Here is a 22,126-nt window from a genome sequence, read left to right as displayed (position 1 = left end):
CTGTCTCCCTTAATCCTTCCCCAGGTCAACCCCATCCCAACTTGGCCCTGGCCCTGCTGCTGGTGCTGCTGCTGCTGCTGCTGAGCCCTGCCCCACCTCCAAAGGAATCCCACTGCTCTGCTGCAGTCCTCCCTGCATTCTGTTCCCCCAAGACCCACACCACCACCCAACCCCTCCTACCTCAACATCCTTCCTGTGACCATCCCTTCCCAGAACCCCAGCAGACTCTATAGGCACAGATACAGTCCATACTAGTCAGAAGAACAGCCCTAGAAGCTCTACTGGAGACCAGGCTGTTCCTAGATATAGCAGAAGAAGACTTGGGTTTTACTGGAGGCAAGGCTAGATCTAGAGACCAAAGAAAACTTTGGCTTTACCAGAGGTCAAGCTGGACCAAGGGACCCAAGTCCCCAAAAAACCCCATTGGAGACACCTTACTAGACCTGAAGACTCACCAGTCACCAGAACCCTTAGCCACTCAGTCCAGAAGACCAGAAAGGAAACAGAAACCAAGGAACAAAACACCCATCCAACAATTACAGTCACAGGAATCAACACCTACACCCATAATCATCTCAAATCCAGATGCCTAAACACCAGTGTAAGAACACAATCAATAACAGAAAGGGCAATATGTCACCAACAGAACCTTGTTGTTGCCCTACAACAGCAAGACCTTAACATTACAACCAGCTGAAGCACAAGAAAACAACCTTTAAAATAACCTTATGAAGATTAGGATTTTATTTTGGTGAAACTCTATTTCATAGCTTAAAAATATTAAATTAGGAAATGTGATTTATCAAAAGGTAATGCTCACTAACTTTTAAATTAATTTATTGATAGTACTGAAAAAATGAAAGAGATGAATTCACAAAATGTTTTTTATGAATAATTATTTCACCCAATAAAAAATTTTATCATGAGTGTTCCTTGGGATATAGAGATTTGAATTCTCACTGTCTCTGACTTCACTCTTTGATGTATGTCTTCTTTTCTCTATTCTACATAACTGTATCTACTTTTGATTCTTTATTTGAACTTTAGAGGACCTCTGAGTAGAAATATTTATTAAGATGCATCTATTGTCAACATAATTTGTTACATGAAAGAATAAAAACCAGAAAAATGTACATATACTGTTGTCCTATTTACTACAGGCCTGATTTCCCAGAGTCACAACTCCCCATGTATAGCAGGTAATATGAAAAGGACTTGTTACTTACAGATAGCAAGCAAAGCACAACAGAGTCCTGGGATTCCTTGCAAAATAGTGCTCATTGGCTTAGGATGTCCATGCCAGGCACATGGAGCTTGTTCTCCTACAACTCCTTCTAGAGCAGATAAGACTCTGAAAGTAACTTGCCTGGTTACTTTCTATGGTGTTTATCATCTATGACCAATTGGGCTAGAGCATTGAAAGATAGACCATTGTTCCAAGCAAGTTCCAAAAAGAAACAGAAATGAATGGGGTAATCCTTCCTTCTTCAGAAAGCTGTATGTCTTGCATGTTTTATAATTAGTCTTGAGAACTACAGGTAAGGAAGTAGGGGTGATTAACTGGGACAGGACAAGGCCATCCTAAAAATTGTGTTGACGTCACATTATACATTTTTTAATATCACCCCTTCTGATAAGTGGGCCAAAAATCTTTGGAGCTAAATGTAACAGATTCGTGTTCATGATTCTTTACCTGCACATTATTTGGAATAATTTAATTCACTACTGATGATGATTTGATAACAACATATATTAACCTCACTTATGGACTTAAATATTATAGACATGTGCCATAATGAAAAATGTAAAATATTTGTGTGTCTTCCTCTTTACTTTCTCATTATTCCAACTATACGATAGTGCATGTGTAGTAAAAAGAAAAAAAAAACAAAAAGGAAAAAATGTCTAATCAAATATTACTCCCCAAATAATTTAAAGCACATATGCATGACACATAGTGCATAATAGAAAAAGGGTAACTAACACGGATTTTGAAAAGCTAATGAGATATCTTTCATACATGTTAGAATAGCTGAAATACAAATGACAAAGAAAAGAAGTGGTGGTGGGGTTTGAAGTGGAGGAAAACCCTGTAAACCAGTGATGGAAATACAAAATGTAATCATTATGACAAACAGTGTGAAGATTCCTCAAAATATTAAAACAAACTACAATACAGCTCAACAATCTCACCTTTGGTTATATGTTCAGTGTAAATAAAATCCATATCTCAATAGATATTGGACATTTGTGTTCATTTCAGCATCATCAGACGAGCCCAGGTATGGGAAAAACCCTGTGTTTATTGAAGGCACAATACACACATAGACACAGATACACACACACACACACACACACACACACACACACACACACACACTTTGGCTTTATAAAAGCAGTAAATCTTACCAAATTTTCAGCAATATGGATTGTACTAGCAGATATATACCATATGAATTCGTCTGGGTGCAAAAGTCACATACTGCATGAACTCAGATATGTACGGGGTAAAAATAATAACACTAAGCCTAGATTATAGTAGTAGATTCTGGAACTTGGCATGGGTGGGGAGAACAGTTTTTTGGGGCAAAGAAATAATAATTTAGGTTTTGCCAAATGAAAAATTTTAAAATGTGTTTAGCACAAAACACACTAAATAAATACTAGTTTAGATTGTTGAAATAGGCTAGATGGATTATAAATTGTCTGACAAAAACATAAATAACATAGCAGATGGTGGTTATACTAACTTCATGTTAATACACTTACAATGTATATCCAAACACTGTGTTACTTATATGCATATACATTTGTAGACCTAAAATATACTTCAATAAAGTTTAGTAAAAGTACACAGTTTTTTTTTAAATTCCCAAGCATCATCTATTTAATGACATATTAAATTATAATAATGCCAATTCAAAAATAATAATACAATATCACTTACTGTGATGACTATTTTTTGTTTATATATTTAATCTATATCTGAGAAAACAGGATAAAGACAGGTACAAATTTTTTGATTTTACAAAATTTTTTACCTCCTAAGACTGGCCTCAATGCATCTTCAAAATGTTTAATTTGTTTAAGCTATAGAGCATGGAGTTTCACATTAGAACCACTACAGTCTGGAACATAGATATTGCTCTACCCCTATTCTGTTGCAAGATTGGGAATGGTAGGGATTAGATGACAAGAACTCAACCATAGTACAATATGATAGAAAACAGATAAGATCCAAAAGTGGAGAAAGCGTTAGGGACAACTACAGTGAATTGGACTAGAAATTTAATGATTTAGAAAAAGGAAAACAGAATAGAATCTGTAATTTTATGAAGGAAGAAAAGACTTCAAGAGAATTAGTGTTTTGTTTATTTGCTATCAATAATACCATAGAAATTAATTCAAATATACATATTTTGTTTTCAAGTATTATCTCATGAATTGTTCTAATTTTTCATATAGGATCATTTGAACTGTCCTTCTCAAAGGTGTATTTTGAATAACTAATATCATAAACATTCATGAGCATAACATGCAATAGAAGAAGCACTACTATACATACAATTTACCTATCAAACTCATATTTACTTCTCTGTAGAATATGATTTTGATTATTTGAACAATTTATTCAGAGCCTCTTTTACATCTTTATTCCTCAAACTGTAGATCAATGGATTCAACATGGGGAAAACCACTGTGTAAAAGGTTGAAACAATCTTGTCCCTATCCAAAGAGTAGCTGGACCGGGGACGAGCATAAATGTAGAGAATGGAGCCATAGTACAAGGTCACAGAGATGAGGTGGGAGGAGCAGGTTGAGAAGGCCTTGAGGCGGCCCTGAGTGGAGCGGATCCTCAGGATTGTGGCAATGATGAAAAGATAAGAGGCCAGGATGAACACAATGGGGATGATGACATTAGAAGTCAAGAGGAAAAACAACACAGACTGGAAGCTGTCCTTCTTGCCACAGGCCAGCTTTACCAGGGGTGGGATATCACAGAAAAAGTCATCAATTACATTGTCACTGCAGAAAGTCAAGGCAAAAGTGTCTTTGGTGATGATGACAGAGTTAATGATACCACCCAGATATGAGGCTGCCACAAAAAATACACATAGCTTTAAGGACATGGCTTGTGAATACAGTAGAGGCTTTGAGATGGCCACATAGCGGTCATAAGCCATGGCAGCCAAAAGGTAACACTCAGTATACCCAAGTCCAGCAGAGAAGAAGAACTGAGCCACACAGCCAACAAAGGAGATGCTCTTGTCTTCAGAGATGCATGTCACTAAAATTTTTGGAGTGTAGACTGTGGACAATCCAAGATCCAGGAAAGATAGATTTCCAATGAAAAAATACATGGGTGTATGGAGTCGGGAATCATTGCAGATCAAGACAATAAGGGTGCTGTTTCCTAACACAGTTAATGCATACACAGCAAGGAAAATTACAAACAGGACTAGCTGCATCACAGGGTCTGTTGTGAATCCCACCAGGATAAATGCAACCACTGTGTTATTGTATTGTTCCATGGCATTAGGAAATCTCACCTGGGAGTAGATAAAATTAGAGTTCAGCTTGATAGAGTATGCTGAATAAATAGAAAAATACATTCAACAAATTAAATTTTTAAAAAGGTAAGTAAGTAAGAAGGGTACATATTCAAACAGAAGAGGAGGTGAGGAGACTCAGGAGTTAGAGGAGGGCTAATGTAATGGAGATGTAGTGTATGAAAAAAAATCTATTTTCAATAAAAGAAAAATAGAAAAAAGTATGGATTTAGTAATATCTGGGACACTCATTTAAATGACAATCATTTTGATTGGCTAGGATTTGGGTTATTTCCTAATTAGAAAATTACTACCAAATACTGTGGCACAGTTCATTTGCCAAGGTGCTTGCCTCATAAACATGAAGACTTTAGGCTGATACCAAGAAATCACTTGAAAACAAAATAAATGGGACACTGAGGTACATATTTTCTTCTAAGTTCTAAAGAAGCCAAGGCAAAAGGATCCCTCTGGTTCACTGGTCCCAGCATAGCCTACTTGATAGATTCGAGGCCAGTGAGAGACATAGTCTAAAAAAAAAAAAAAAAAAAAAATTGCAAGCTAGATTGCTCCTGAGGAACAACACCAAAAGTTGCCCTCTGACCTCCACACATGCAGCATAGGCACCTGCACCCATTCCCATAATGCACCCTCACCCTCATGAGCATTTTCACATATATACAAAAAATAATATTATAAGTGGTTGGAGTTTGAAAAGAGACAGAAGAAATGTGTGTCCCAAGCCAGTCTTGATATTTAAGTTACCTTATTTATACACATTAAGATTGTTGTGTTGATACTTAATCTGCACTTGTGTCCTGCACTTCATTTGATGGATCCAATGTGAGTACATTTAGGAAAAGGATGAAATTCGAGCAGATAAAGTTGATGCCCTAATCCACATAGATAAGTGGCTTGATGAGAAGGAATACAGCCCCTCTCTATCCCTATCCTTTTCTCTCTCCTGTTTTCTCCTTGTTTCCCTCCTTCCTTCCCTCAACCTCTCTTTCTTTCTCTCAAATGGACATTTCTAACTTGTGAAATGGATCTCATTAAAAGATAACTATTGATCCACCTTGATCTTGGACTTCATCCAACCTGTAAATGTCTGAAAAAAACAATGGTATATTGTTGAAGACACTGCTACATGGCATCGTATTATGACAACCCAAGCACAACAAGGCAACATTATCTTCATTTTGCAAGTATAGGAACATATGTCAGACAAATCAGGCTGATATCAACAAATAAATAGAATTTATACTTAAGGTTGTTAGAAGAGAGAGCCTAAACTCCTCACATTACATCAAGCAAATATGGGGTATTAAGGTCTCATTTGTATCCCCATGCCTCTAGTATGGAATTCAATGAGAAGAAAAAAAAAAACATGCTAAAAGGACCTGATTTGATTTATAGGGATCATAACCCCAAATCTGTCCTACAAGGCTTAGATTTTCATCAGTTCTCTCCTGGCGACAGCAATGGACACATATGACCCATCTTCCAAAAATCTTTCCAATATGAAGTGGTTCCTATCATTTTTAAACTCTTACTGTATGCCAAGAGCTATGCTTCGTACATAAAAGTGAATTCACTCATTATATTTCTATACTGCTCTGTGGCTGAAGAAAATCTCTCCTAGAACTAGAGAAAATTAAATACTAAAATTTAAGTACTAGAAAATAGTGTTCTGGTGTGTCTTATTCCAGTCCAATGAGGACACTGTGAATGCTGAAAATAGACTCTAGTGGAGAAGCTAGAAGACTGCTGGGGTCACAAGTCAAGGCCAGAGCAGAGCTGAGAATTCTAAACTTAGACTAAAAATGCTCTCTGCTCCTTCTGCTATAGTAAATTACTCTAAAGCATCTCCAGCCATGAAAATCACTCTCCCACTTTTTGAGAGATCTTGCTGTTCCTCACATCTTAAAGAAATGAGCTTATAACCTTAGGTTCCAGGTCTCTCATCCCAGCCTACCATCATCTCACGAGAGTAGTTGATAATCTATCAAGCTGATAATCTAGCAAGGTAGGCAAGGGACAGTTCTGAAATGAAGTCCTTGAGGAAATATTTTTCAGGCTGCATTTGCCACAGAGAATAAGGCACAACTATTTACACAGGCTAACTGTATCTGTGTGTCAAAGTTCTTTAAAAGTCAAAATACTTTCACTGTATGCCAATTCTGCTAAGAAATTTATTTTGTCCATTATGATTGCTCATAAATATGTGATGTGAAGGGAGTTGCGGAGTTGAAGAGATTGGTCATGGGATACATACCTTCACACCCCAAATGCTTTTTCACTTCCTTCCATGGTTTTCTTTTCTTCTACAGAACACACAATGGATAACCAACCACAAAACCACTTAATCATCTATTTTCCTCTCTGTCCTCACTAGGGAGGACACCAACCCATGAAGGGCATATTTCATTAACTGTTTTTCACTGCTCACTGTTCTGTGTCTTTTACAAAGCCCATGAACCATGTTTTCTAGTCATGTTTCTAGTCACATCAAATCATGCCATAAGCCCTAAATTAACTGTTTCTTATCTAATACCCAATGTCATAATTCAACATATGAGTATCCTATATTCTTTAGAAATAGATATCAGAAAATCCAAAGAGTAGCTACAGAATTCAGATGGCCAGCCACCTTAATGAGCAGAATTTGTTTTTTCAAATACTGTGGGGTTGTAAAGTTCTTATTGAGCATCACAGCTGACCGTTCAGTCTGAAGACTTATTAGTTTTCTACTTTAGAGTTAGCCACAATGAGACTGGGAAAATAAACCTAGCAGTAAGACTGCAAAGACTTGTCAAAACTCCAGTTCTCTAGAGCTCAGCTAACCTTGTATCATCATAACCTTATATACATCATTGCCTTGTATACATCATTACCTTATATCATCATTACCTTATATAAATCATTACCTTATATACATCATTACCTTAAATTGTCATTACCTTATATACATCATTAATATATATATATATATATATATATATATATATCATTACTTTATATCATCATTACCTTATATACATCATTACCTCATATCGTCATTACCTTATATACATCATTACCTTATGCACATCATTATTTATATACATCATTACCTTATATCATCATTACTTTATATACATCATTGCCTTATATACATCATTACCTTATATACATCATTACCTCATATACATCATTACCTCATATACATCATTACCTCATATACATCATTACCTTATATACATCATTACCTTATATACATCATTACCTCATATAGTCATTACCTTATATACATCATTACCGTATATACATCATTTAGTTCTCTTATGCTTCAACAATCTCACTAGTAAAATAAAAATGATTATTTCAACTTCAGCACCAGGTGGAGCTCCAGGTGTCCAATTGTCGAGAAAGGGGAGGGACTCTAAGAGCGTGAATTGTTGAGACCAACATTGGAAAAAGCACAAGGACAAATTGAATGGAAGCACATGAATTATGAGCCAAAGGCTGTGGAGCCCCCAGCTGGATCAGGCCCTCTGGACAAGTGAGACAATTGAATAGCTTGATCTGCTTGGGAGGCACCCAGTCTGTGGGACCAGGACCTGTTGTCCTTAGTGCATGAGCTGGCTGTTTGGAACCTTGGGCTTACACAGGGACACATGCTCAGCCTGGAAGGAGGGGACTGGACCTGTCTGTACTGAATCCACCAGGTTTAAATGAATCCCCCAGGTTTAAATGAATCCCCAGGGGAGTCTTGGCCCTGGAGGACATGGGAATGGAGGGGAGGGGCTGGGAGGAGGGTGGGGGTGGGGGCGGGAGGGTGGAGGACAGGGGAACCCATGGCTGATGTATAAAATTTAAAACACATAATAATAAAGAAAAAAGAAATAAATTTTGAAAAATAACAAACTTTTTGTCTTAACAGTTTTGGGGTTCTTTTGATTTTGTATTTTTTCCTTCTTGTTTTGGAGACATGGAATGAATATCAAGCTACATGGGCAGGGAGGTATGGAGAATCTGAGAGGAGTTGGAAATAGAAAAACATTATCAAAATATTTTGTATGAAAAATTAAAACCATAAAAAGGTAAGATTAAAATCAATTAATACATCTAAAAGGTCCCTAGATGAAGAAACCAAAGATAGCAAATGGCTTCTTGGGAAGAGAGAGTCCATTTTCTTCAAGAGTATGGCCCCTGTGTTTTTGATCTTAGCCATTCTGACAGGTATCTCAGAGTCCTTTTGATTTGCATTTCCCAGATAATTAGGGATGTTGAGCAATTCCTTAAATGTCTTTCAGCCATTTGAACTTCCTCTGCTGAGAATTCTGTTTAGTTCTATAGCCCATTTCTTAATTGGACTGTTGGGCATTTTGATGTCTAATTTCTTGAGTTCTTTATATATTCTTGATATCAGCCCTCTGTCAGATGTGGAGTTAGTGAAGACCTTATCCCATTCTGTAGGCTGTTGCTTTGTCTTGTTGACCATGTCCTTTGCTCTACAAAAGCTTCTCAGTTTCAACAGGTCCCATTGATTGATTGTTTCTCTCAGTGTCTGTGCTACTGGTGTTATATTTAGAAAGTAATCTCCAGTGCCAATGCATTCAAGAGTACTTCCTACTTTCTCTTCTGTCAGGTTCAGAGTAACTGGATATATGTTGAGTTCTTTGATCCACTTGGACTTAAATTTTTTGCATGGTAACAGATAAGGATCTATTTGCAGCCTTCTACACATTGACATCCAGTTTTGCCAGCACCATTTGTTGAAGATGCTTTCTTTCTTCCATTGTACATTTTTGGCTTCTTTGTCAAAAGTTATATGTTCATAGGTGTGCAGGGTAATGTCTTCAATTCAATTCCATTGGTTCACATGTTGGTTTTTATGCCAGTACCAAACTGTTTATGCTGAAGAGGCTGTGGAGCAAGGGGAACTCTCCTCCACTGCTTGTGGGAGTGCAAGCTTGTACAGCCACTTTGGAAATCAATATGGTACTTCCTTAGAAATTTGGGAATCAATCTCCCCCAAGACCCAGCTGTAGCACTCTTGGGCATATACCCAAGGAATGCTCAATCATACCACAAGGCATTTGCTCAGCTATGTTCATATCAGCATTGTTTGTAATAGCCAGAACCTGGTAACAACCTAGATGCCCTTCAACTGAAGAATGGATAAAGGAAATATGGCACATATACACAATGGAGTACTACTCAGCAGAGAAAAACAATGACATCATGAGGTTTGCAAGCAAATGGATGGATCTAGAAAAAAATCATCCTGAGTGAGATAACCCAGACTCAGAAGGACAAACATGGTATGTACTCACTCACAGGAGGATACTAGGTGTAAAACAAAAATGACTAGACTGCTACACAACTCCAGAGAGGCTACCTAGAAAACGGGACCCTAGGAAAGACACAGGGATCACCCAATGACAGAGAAATGGATGAGATCTACATAAACAAGCTGGATGACAGTGGGAGTAATGAAGGGTAAGATTTGAGGGAAAGAAAGCTTAGGGGAGCAGGAGATCCCAGCTGGATCAAGAACAGAAAGGGAGAACAATAACAGACCATGATAAATGAAGACAACATGAGAACAGGAATAGCCAGAGTGCTGGAGAGGTCCCCAGAAATCCACAATGATACATCCTCTGTAGACTGCTGGCAATGGTTGAGAGAAAGCCTGATCTGACCTAGTCTGGTGATCAGATGGCCAAACCCTCTAACAGTTGTGCTGGAACTCTCATCCAATAACTGATGGAAGTGGATGCAGAGATCCTCATCCAGGCCCCAGGGGAGCTCTAGGTGTCCAATCATCGAGAAAGAGGAGGGACTCTAAGAGCGTGAATTGTTGAGACCAAGATTGGAAAAAGCACAGGTACAAATAGCCAAACAAATGAAAGCACATGAATTATGAACCAAAGGCTGTGGAGCCCCCAGCTGAATCAGGCCCTTTGGATAAGTGAGATAATTGAATAGCTTGAACTGTTTGGGAGGCATCCAGGCTGTGGGACCGGGACCTGTCCTTAGTGCATGAGCTGGCTGTTTGGAACCTTGGGCTTATACAGGGACACTTTGCTCATCTTGGAAGGAGGGGACTGGAGCTGCCTGTACTGAATCCACCAGGTTTAAATGAATCCCCTGGGGAGTCTTGGCCCTGGAGGAGATGGGAATGGAGGGGAGGGCCTGGGGGGAAGGTGAGGGTGGAGGTGGGAGGGGGGAGGACAGGGGAACTCATGGCTGATGTATAAAATTAAAACACAAATATAATAATAATAATAATAATAATAAAAAGAGTATGGCCCCTGTTAGGTTATCCAGCTCCAGTGGGTGGACCCATACCCAAGCACATGTGAGCAATACTAAATGGACTCAGTGAGTTAGTTTTTTAATGACATGATGGTGGAAGGGGTATTGGGTGGGAGTCTGAAGGGAAAGGAAGAAGTAAAATTGGGGTATATATAATCAGGATATGTTTTATACAACATATATGAAATTGTCAAAGAATGAATAAAATATTTTTAAAAGACAAATAAGACCAAACAAAAAAAAAAAAAAAAAACAAAGCCTAGTTACTAAAAGAATCAATACAAGAAAGACATTCATTAGCAGTCCCTAATTCTAAGGCATAGGCAGCACAAGATGTGGCTGATGCAAAATTCACTGAATCTCACCCCAAGGTAGTAAAGTTCACTAAGTAGTGAGTGGTTCATGGAATCTCTTCTTACTCAAATAGCCTGAGACATTTCTGATGAAAATTGACTTCACACACTATTGAGAGAAACATATTGCTCATTATTATAAGGATGGCAGAAGTCTTATTTTATAGGCTTGTTAAGATTTAATAAATGTGTACCCAGAGAGCATATTATCAGTGGTTATATAAATTTTGGAGACAGCACATTCTCCACATCCAGAGATGTGTGGTCAGACAGCCCTAGGTAAAATTCTGATATTAACTCTGTACAACTTGGTTACCTTTGGAAACCTAATTATCCTCAGGATAATCAATTTCCTTATCTATAATATAATGCACTTTGCTCTGTATTAATGTATTTCCTATAAAATTATGGCACTATTTAATAGACACGTATTTAAAAATATCAGATGAGTAATAAATATTATGTGTTGAGAAGCTAGTGTTGGTTCATGTTATATAATTTATTATAAAACTAGTATTATAATAAGCATTCAAGAGCCAATATTCAATTTTTCCATTTTCCTTTGCTATTATTCTCTCTATTCAGTCCTATACTTCTATGGTCCAATCACATTTTATTTATGACTTCAAATTGTTCATACTTATGACCCACATCTTTTATGGCTTATTTCTGCCATTTATCTGATTAGTTTATATATAAAATTGTGAGCTATGATGGTCCAAGTGACTTTGAGAATCTCAAACAGTCTAGATCTCAGCAATAAAAAAAAAAACATTCAAAACCACAACACAAGCATAGGGAATAAAACAGCAACTATTTAATTGTGATTTTCTTAAGGGTTAATTAGTGACATCAACTCATAGGCTGACAGTTGACTAGAAGTAAAGAGACATTGCGTGCTGAGGGTAGCATGTGCTATAATCCTGGCACCTGAAGGGTAGTAAGTATTGTCCTCAACTATGTAGCAAGTCCCAAACCAGCATATGGTTCACTGCAAATTGAATATATTTAAACATAGTAGTATACATGAACATGTATCTAAATAATCTAAGAAGTTGAGAAAGAAAGAAGGAAGGAAGGAAGGAAGGAAGGAAGGAAGGAAGGAAGGCAGGCAGGAAGGAAGGAAGATGCAGACGGGGACAAAGGAAGAAAGGGAGGAAAGGAGGGAGGGTAAGAGGAAAGAATGGAAGGAGGGAACACTTCTGGTCAATCTAATAAGACAATCTAATAGCCTGACAGAGATATCTGCTATCTGGCATCCTTTCAAAATCATTCATGTTTTCTTGCCTCCTGAAAAACAAAAATAAACTAAAAGAAATTTAACTATTTTATCATTCCCTCTGAATCTGAGTTTAGAGACCTATTGTCTAGTGCTGCATGTAAGAAAGCCTTCTCATTTGAGCTCCTTGCTATGTGGTTCTTAGCACATATTTTGCTTCCCACCGCTTTAAAGCCAGTTATAATTTTCTATCTATTCCCCTCACATAAGTTACGCTCTATGACCACACACAGAGGGAACTAAATGCCTTCTTAGCTCAGAAAGCTGACAAATTGCTGCAGAATGATAGAGGCACATGAAAAGAAAACTGTGCCTTTCCTCTTGCAACAGAAAGCAAACAAGTGTTGAGGCATTGAGAAAGCTGAATAAAATGTGTAAGACTCTAATGATATGTACCGTGCTACTTACCATAAAGAAAATATCTCCTTCTAATACTCCAAACTTCATCCAGCTAGTTCTGAGATCTTTTATATTAGATATTTAATCCCAAGAGACTCAGATTTGAAACTCTTTGTAGACTGGTAGCCTGGGGAATGAAAAGAAATGAAGTAAAGCTGTGTGTGGAAGTTGGGTCTATCTCAGTGAGACTAGGAAAGGTTTTATTTAGAGACTGATTCCCAAATGAGGAATGTATCCAGTCATATTTTTCAACAACCTGTGTATTGTTTACTGGTTTCAAAAAATGTCCATGGTTGTAATCAGTTGCATATAGTTCAGTGTAGGCATTTGAATATATTTAAACATAGTAGCACACATATTTCTTCAGGGTCCTGGTATCTTCCACTTCCTCTAGATCACTGGTTCACAACCTGTGGATTGTGACCCCTTTGGCAAACCTCCAAAATATTTATGTTAATATTAATAAAAATAGAATAATTACAGTTATGAAGGAACAATGAAAATAATTTTATAGTCAGGGGTCACCACAACGTGAGGAACTGTATTAAAAAGGTCACAGTATTATGAAGGTTGAGAACCACTGCTCTAGATCAATAGCCATCTTCATCAATAGCCACTACCTCAAGAGATCAATCTACAAAACTGTACCAATTAAATAGGTACATACATGAGAAATAATGGACTCTGAGGTAAGAGTTCTTATTCCCAGGGGCTCAGACAGGACCATTGAAAGGTCAGATTTATGTCTGGATGCAATCCTCTGCACAGTTTCCCTCACCTATCTCTCTTCTCTCTCTCTCTCTCTCTCTCTCTCTCTCTCTCTCTCTCTCTCTCTCTCTCTCTTCTCTCTCCCACCTTCTTCTCTCCCTCCCTCTTTCTCTCTCTCTTTGTTTCTATCTCTCTCTCCCTCCTTCCCTCTCTCCCTCTTTCTCTCTCTCTGTCTCTGTCTACCTCTGTCTCTGTCTATCTCTGTCTCTCTCTCTCCCTCCTCTTCATCCTCTTTCATTCTCCTTCTCCCTCACCTTGTAGGCCTAGAGATAGATAGTCAAATTCTGTGGCCAAAAACCAGCTATCCCATTATACTCTCCATTTCCTATGCTCCCTTTACATGTTTGTGCATTATTAAATCCTCCTTAACTTATCAATTGCAAGCAGGACATTTGATTCTAAGAAGGACTCTCACTGATACAATAATTAATATCAAGAGGGTTCCTAGAAATTGAACACTTAAGCCAAGTCATGTGCCAAACCTGTGGCTGGTGACATCACAACATGAAATACAAGTGGAGTGCAGGGCACTGAGTCCAACTGTTGTGGTATGGAATGTAACCATGACAGTATGGACTATTAAAAGAATGGGATCTTCATATCTATACTTCCTATAGTTAGGAGGTAGAGACAGGACTTCACTTCAAGGCCAGCCTTAGGTATACAGTGGTTTGGGAGAGATATGTAAAATTTCCATCTATCATTACACTAAAAATTTGGGAAGAACAGAAGTAGGGATTTGTAAGTGGTCAGTATGTGTTGCCTGATCAGCCACTGTTCAACCATGACATTCCTCCTCTCCTGTCACTTAACCTAGGGCTCCAAGGACAATAGTTTCACTGGGAAATTATAATCTACATATGAATGAGGAATCAGCATTCTTTCAGGTTTCTTCATAGACTTCACTTGGGAGGATAGTCTTGCAGTTATGGAATCTATAGAATTTGTTGGGATAGTAGAAAAGATATAAAGCTTGTCTTCTAGTTTAATCCTTGCCATAGGTTTTGTTTTTGCTTTTTGTTTTGTTTTGGTTTGGTTTGCTTTTGGTTTTTTTTTTTTTTTTTAGGTTTTCTTTCTTATTATTGAAAACAGAATCTTATCTTCTCTCATACAATACCTTTCAACCACTGTGTCCTCTCCCTTCACACCACCCAGCCCACCCCACCCACCTAGCACCACCAGCTCTCCTCTCCCCCAGATTCACTCCCCCTCCATTTCTTTTCAGAAAGGAGCAAGCCCTCGAGAGATGACAACCAAACACAACAAAACAAGATGCCATAAGACAAAGCAAAAGCCCTCACAGCAAGGCTGGACAGGGCAACCCCATAGGAGGAAAATGGTGACAAGAGCAGCTGAAAGAGTCAGCGATACAGATACACCTGTGCCTACTGTTAGGAGTGCCACAAAACATCAAGCTAACAGCCATAACATATGCAGAAAACCTGACATAGAACCAGCCAGGCCCTGTGCTAGCTTCTTCAGTCTCTGTGAGCCACATGAGCCCTGCTTAGTTGATTCAGTGGGCCACGTTCTCCCCTCTAACTCCTACAGTCTTTCCTGCTACTCTTCTGCAGGGTTCCCCAATCAGCAAGGGGAGGGATCTGCTGAAGACATCCAACTTAGCTTTCTCTCTGTGTAATGTATAGCTGTAGGTTTCTGCACCAGCTCCCTGTTTTCTGCCGGAAGTATCTCTACTGATGACTGGACAAGGCACCAATCTATGAATATAGCAGAATAAAATTAGGAATCATTTCTTTGATGTTTTTATTTTTATTTTTATTTTTTTGCCAGTCATATTTGGTTCTTCTCTTAAGTCTCTCGGCTCTCTAGTCTCTGGTTCCTGACCATCCAGGCAGTGTAGGGCATGGGCTTCCTCTCATGGTGTAGGCCTCAAATTAAACCAGATATTAATTGGCCACTTCCACAAGTTCTGCACCACCATTGCCCCTGCACATCTTGCAGGCAAGAGAGATTGTAGGTCAAAGGTTTAGTGGCTGGGTTGGTGTCCAGGTTTCTCTTTTGCTTGTCTGAAAAGTGTGGCTTTGTTTTGTTTTGTTTTGTTTTTTTAATACTAGTTTTTAATGTTCAACTTTCTGATTATTAAAGTAGCAAGAACAATTTTTTGCACTCAAAAAGAATTCAACATGTGCTATTTCTTTCATTCAATGATTATGAAAGTTGAACTTTCTTTTTAATTACATAGAACAATAGTGCAATAGGAATTGGACATGAGTAGTCACTGAATACATTTGTCAGATCAACTCATTTAGAAAAAGTGATCATTTAAAAAAGTTGTGCTCCAGAAAATGTTTCTAATGTGAAATTTTTCCACTTATTTTCTGTTTGAAGGCATATTAAATCATTCTATTATACTTCCCATTTACTATTTAAATTATATTACTGAACATAAAATAAAGTATAGTTTAAAATAATAGGACTAGACACACTACTTAATTTTCAGAGCTCCTATGAAGGTGACTGCTCGTACATCTCACTAACTCTAGCAAATGATCCACTGTTCTCTTGCAAAGCGTCTGTGTCATGAGGCACAGATTGGAGTTCCTTTGGGAATTAAATAGATGGAAGTAACTAGGGAATATTTTTCTTGTAACAAAAAGTTTGATTTGTGCTTGGAAGAAGACTATCCAATGTTATAATATGGAAACACAATATCATTTTATTATTTTAACCAAGCTAATTTCCATTCTCTGAAACCACATACTGAAGGGGAATCAAGTCTCCTTATTCCTTTCAAAGACAAAGTATTTTGTCTAGTAAAGCTTTTTTTTCTACTATACTCCCATAAAGTCTCCTTTACATAACCTCTTTACATGAAGTAGTCAACAAAATGTGATTTACCTGGCTATAAAATAGAATCTAATCAGTGAGTCTGTGGAAATGTATATGTGTGTATGTATGTTATTAACCAACATTCCTTTGAAACTTTTCTTATGCAAATAAGCTCATCTTGGTCAGAGGAACAAATCAAAGGTCCCTAATCTCAAGACTAGATGACCAACACAAACTACATATGGTGTGCGTGGGAAGAAGGCTCAAAGTGGGCTGTGCAAGAAGTGGGATAGAGAATGTGGATGAGGAATACACCAATGTATTTTTCAGCATCAGTCTACTCTTTTTCACATTACTGGTACAATTACTGGTATAATCCTAGAATATTGGTGAACCATGACCCAGAAGAAAAATCACAATTTCTTTACTAGCTATGGAGCTCAGGTGTTCTTCTCTAGATAGTAGCCTACACCAATTCCTATCTGCTTGCAGCCATGATATATGAATTTTGATTTATTCATAAATTATTCCCACTTCTCTATGAACACAGCAATCAACATAAAGGACAATGTAGCATACATACTTCTCATGATAAATGTGTATTTACAAACCTTATCTATTAGAATAAAAGTCACATGTTGATATAGACAGAAAAACAAAAGGACAAAATTTGTAGTTTCAACAAGAACTCTCTCTCTCTTTTATTTCATATTTCTGTGTACCATGTGTAATATGAGGTATATATGAGTATGGTACATATACAGGATTGTGTAGTGGTTGTGATCATACCTTCATGTCAGGACATGAGCTGTGCTTCTCTACCAATTTCACTAAATCACCTGGAGACAGGGTCTCTTAATTTACTTGAATCTTGACATGTGAGCAAGGCTGGCCATCCAGTGAGCTGTTGGGATCCACCTGTCTCATGTCTTTATGTATATAGAGGATGTGCCCTTACCCACATAGATATATGCATCCATTACACAAAATCTTTATTTTTTAATTCTAAGTTTACTTTCTACTTTAATGAACATATAACAATTGTACAAAGTGGTTTAGTCGTGACATCACCATAGATATGTAAAATGGGCCTTGACCAAAAACATATCTTCTATTACTATTTCTGTGTCTCTCTCTATTCCATTCCTAATGGTCCCACTTTAACCTCAATACTCTTCTATTTATTTTCTAGCTTCAAAAAATAAGAGAAAGCTTAGAAATTTTGTTCTGGTGGGACTAGTTTATTCCTCTTAATGAAGCTCTCTAGTTCTACCATTTTTCCTGAAAAAAAAAAATGTTAATTGTGTTCCTTCTTATACCTGAGTAAAAAGCTATCTTGTACACTTTACAAATTTTTCCATACACCTGGAATGATTCCATAACCCAGCTATTGTCAATATTGCTGTGATAAACGTGAGTGCACAGGTATCTTTATATTAAGCTGGTTTGGACTGCTTATACATACACCCAGAAGTCTTATAGCTGAACTACTTGGATCTTTACATTACTTTATAGCACTGTGATTAGCAACATCTTCCCTAGATCATGAATAACCTGATTAAGTATTTTCTGTGCATCTTATAAGGAAATGATCTTGATTTACTTGAGGAGTTTATTCAGAGCCTCTTTTACATCTTTATTCCTCAAACTGTAGATCAATGGATTCAACATGGGGAAAACCACTGTGTAAAAGGTTGAAACAATCTTGTCCCTATCCAAAGAGTAGCTGGACCGGGGACGAGCATAAATGTAGAGAATGGAGCCATAGTACAAGGTCACAGAGATGAGGTGGGAGGAGCAGGTTGAGAAGGCCTTGAGGCGGCCCTGAGTGGAGCGGATCCTCAGGATTGTGGCAATGATGAAAAGATAAGAGGCCAGGATGAACACAATGGGGATGATGACATTAGAAGTCAAGAGGAAAAACAACACAGACTGGAAGCTGTCCTTCTTGCCACAGGCCAGCTTTACCAGGGGTGGGATATCACAGAAAAAGTCATCAATTACATTGTCACTGCAGAAAGTCAAGGCAAAAGTGTCTTTGGTGATGATGACAGAGTTAATGAAACCACCCAGATATGAGGCTGCCACAAAAAATACACATAGCTTTAAGGACATGGCTTGTGAATAAAGCAGAGGCTTTGAGATGGCCACATAGCGGTCATAAGCCATGGCAGCCAAAAGGTAACACTCAGTATAGTCCAGTGCAGCAGAGAAGAAGAATTGAGTCACACAGCCAGCAAAGGAGATGCTCTTGTCTTCAGAGATGCAGGTTGCTAGGATCTTTGGTGTGTAGACAGAAGACAACCCAAGATCCAGGAATGATAGATTTCCAATGAAGAAATACATGGGTGTATGGAGCCTGGAGTCATTGCAGATCAACACAATGAGGGAGCTATTTCCCAGTAAAGTCAATGTGTACACAACAAGAAACACTGCAAACAAGACCTTCTGCATCACAGGGTCTGTTGTGAATCCCAACATGATGAACTCACTGACTGTATTATTATCCTGCTCCATGGATAGAAAGAATGAAACTTAAGAGGAGGGAAAAATGAAGTTTCAGATTAAATGATTGTACTGAACAAATGAAAAAAAATGTTAAATAAATGTTATGAAAATACAATTAATGAAACTTTTTTTGAATTTAGAAGCATGTAGCTTAATTCAAAAGATAAAAATAAAAGAACATTTTAACATAAGTTAAATGATTCTGGGTTATTATATATTATACATTAGTACATAAAATAAAATCTTGAAATTTGCAAAATAATGCTGATTGAATTATCCAATAACTATAAAGTATGTGTTGTATTTCTCCTTATCAAGTAGAAAATAGATCCCTAGTGCTTAATTATTTTGACTAAATAACCTTATAATTTCATACAACTAGGAGATGATCCCTATGCACTCTGACTTAAATTTTCCATACACCAAAAGAATTCAGACAAGCATAATCTTTGCCTATCCTTTCAGCTATTACTATATCACCTCAAAGATAGATCTTACTTATAACTTGGGTTTGTAAATTCTGTAACAAGAATATGTACTCTCAACTTGGAGAGACTGCTCACTCATAAAGTGTTTGTCATGCAGGAATGAGGACTCAGGTTGAAATTTTAGCTTCTATATAAAATTCTGTGCAGTGTCACATGGCTGTAATGCCAGCGCTAGGCTCGTGAAAAGAAGAGGATCCTGTTTACTCAACCTTAAGTCTTGTTGAGTTGGTGAGCTCCCCTATTAGTTAAAAACCCAGTCTCAAAAAAATACTTCTGGTGTCCACACTCCACTGCATATGCGTGTATGAACACAGGCACATGCCTGCGAGTGCACACACACACAAACACACAAACACCACCCATTTTCTTGTTTCCTAAACTCATTACATAATTTTAAAGTCACAGCAATTGAATTGAATTTACTAATGTCAAAATTTTGTTCAATAGACTACTTTGCTGACACACTTCGCAGGTTAAAAACAAAATTTAGCCTATGCAGCATTTAGTGGAGCATGTTTATTAAACATTGATATATGACAGACACTCTATTCTAAAGATTGTTCTGTAAAATGATCAAAATAGTGTTATGAAGTAAATGTGTTTATTCCCATTTTCCAAATTGATTGTTTCTCAATACCTGGTTCAAGGTCCTAGGATTCAAAGCAGACAGAGAGCCATGAGTCAAAACTAGTTCTCCAAGCACATGTTGGAATAGTTAGAATCACTGTCTTATTTGATTGTGGGAGGTCAAATTAGAAGAGACTCTGGTAAAAGCAAGGAGGATGTTTTGTGTGTGATAGCATGGTTTATGCAAAGAAGGAAGCATGTTTCCATGTGTGGACAGTGGGCAGTTTCATGTGAGAAAGGACATTTTAGACAAAAAAATAGTTGTCCTGACACAGGAGGAAGAACCCAAAAGGAAGGTGGAGGGTTGGGGAGAAATGTGGCAGATCTGACTGGCATGGGATGTACTGGAATAATAGTACAAGCCAGGTTACCTAAGGTGACAGTAGATTTTTTTATTAAAATTCTTAACAGTTGTACTAATTGCTATTATTTTTAAAAATCTCGACATATGGAGTAGTAAACGCCTATATCCTCAGCTTCCAGAATATTGACACAGGGGAATCATGCATTGGCCAACATGGACTTTATAGCAAGACACTTTTTTTCAAATTTCAGAATAAAACAAAAAATAATAATCTACTTCACTGTCTGTGTCCCCAAAGGGGATGCCAGCTCAAGAAGAACATGGAATTTAGGAGGTACTTACAAGGAAGAGGCTGCAGATTCAGCTTTAGTTCATCCTCAACAGCATAGCAAATTCAAGATCATCCTGGGAAACCTTAGGTTATATGAACATCAACCAAATTCACACTCTGGTAAGATCAATCATGGAATTTAACCCAAAAGGAATTAGTTTTTTAATCTCACATTTCTTGACCTAAGAATGTCTGGCCATCCTGTGGTTTTCACAGACAGAAACAAGAAAACACAGAGAGATACATCTGGTATTCACAGTGTGGCCACTGAAATTTGCAGAAATTATATTTTAAATATTTGTGATGGAAGCATTTCCCACTAGGACAGCAATTGTCTTTCACCATGAAGTACTATTAGTATCCAAGTTTTTAACATGACGTGTTGTAGTATGAATCTTAAAGGTACTTGTTAATAAAATCAAACCTGAGGCCAGTTACTGGGGTGAATGCTGGAAGATCAGAGAAGCAGAACAGACCACAGCTACCTCACCTCACCAGTTCCTCAGCTGGTCTTGTTTCCTCAGACTGTAAGCTTCTGAGTCTTCATCCAGAATGAATCTCAGCTAACTGTGCTGCTCCAAAGCCTGAATGCTAAACCAGCCAAATGCTGAACCAACCAAATGCTTAACTAACTTAGTTCCTGGTCCTCAGGCCTTATATACCTTTCTGCTTTCTGCTATCACTCCCTGGAATTAAAGGCTGGATTTCTGGGATTAAAGGCTATGTCATCATGCCGAGCTGTTTCTAAAGTGGCCTTGAACTCAGAGATCCGGCTAGCTCTGCCTCCCAAGTGCTGGGATTAAAGGCCTGCACCACCACCGCCCAACTTCTGCTATGGCTTGCTCTGGCCCATTTTCTAGCCACCATTTCTGGCTCTGTTCTAGTGGCTGTCTGTTCTCTGACCCCAGATAAGTTTATTTCAGGGAACACTCAATATTTTGGGGGAACACAATACCACAACGTGTGATCACAGTGAGAGAGTGAGCAAACTGGACAGAGATCTGAGATTGCAAAATGATCATTGCTCACCAGGTTTTATCAGGTTTCATACATGTTGTTAAGTTCCCATCCACCAACTTTATAACTTCTAAAAAAGATATAATAGTTGCAACGATCAGACAGGAATATTGTAAAATTTACAGTGAACTATTTATTCTAGGGGTCAACACATGGAAAACATTCAATAAACCAATTCAGAGAGCATAAGTACCATCTGACATATTGCTAAAGTTAAAGCTTCTCAAGTATTAGTTGTCTCTATGTAATACTGTGAAAAATACTGCAATATTCACTAATGATATTAGAACAGCAGCAGACAACATCAGAGCATTATGAATGTTAAATAAATTAATGCATGTTCACACACACAAATGTATTGTGCTGACATTTATGCAATCATTCTGAGAGGAAACATGGACCCTCATAT

At 37.8% G+C, this 22,126-nt stretch overlaps 2 protein-coding genes across 2 annotated transcripts; both read right to left on the bottom strand.

Annotated features, from left to right (window-relative positions):
* Nucleotides 1-3,614: 3,614 nt before the first annotated feature.
* Nucleotides 3,615-4,532, bottom strand: LOC118583130 (olfactory receptor 1013-like). The gene has a single exon (XM_036186486.1). The coding sequence runs from the start codon at nucleotides 4,530-4,532 to the stop codon at nucleotides 3,615-3,617; it is 918 nt and encodes a 305-aa protein (XP_036042379.1).
* Nucleotides 4,533-18,041: 13,509 nt separating this feature from the next.
* LOC118583139 (olfactory receptor 1013) lies at nucleotides 18,042-18,959 on the bottom strand. The gene has a single exon (XM_036186501.1). The coding sequence runs from the start codon at nucleotides 18,957-18,959 to the stop codon at nucleotides 18,042-18,044; it is 918 nt and encodes a 305-aa protein (XP_036042394.1).
* Between the last annotated feature and the right edge of the window lie 3,167 nt (nucleotides 18,960-22,126).

This window comes from Onychomys torridus, chromosome 4 (assembly GCF_903995425.1).
Source record: "Onychomys torridus chromosome 4, mOncTor1.1, whole genome shotgun sequence".
Taxonomy (NCBI): Eukaryota; Metazoa; Chordata; class Mammalia; order Rodentia; family Cricetidae; genus Onychomys; species Onychomys torridus.
This window is presented reverse-complemented; position numbering and strand designations above follow the sequence as displayed.

Coding starts and splice junctions, on each gene's coding strand:
- LOC118583130 (XM_036186486.1), bottom strand. CDS start 4,532: ATGGAACAATACAATAACACAGTGGTTGCATTTATCCTGGTGGGATTC.
- LOC118583139 (XM_036186501.1), bottom strand. CDS start 18,959: ATGGAGCAGGATAATAATACAGTCAGTGAGTTCATCATGTTGGGATTC.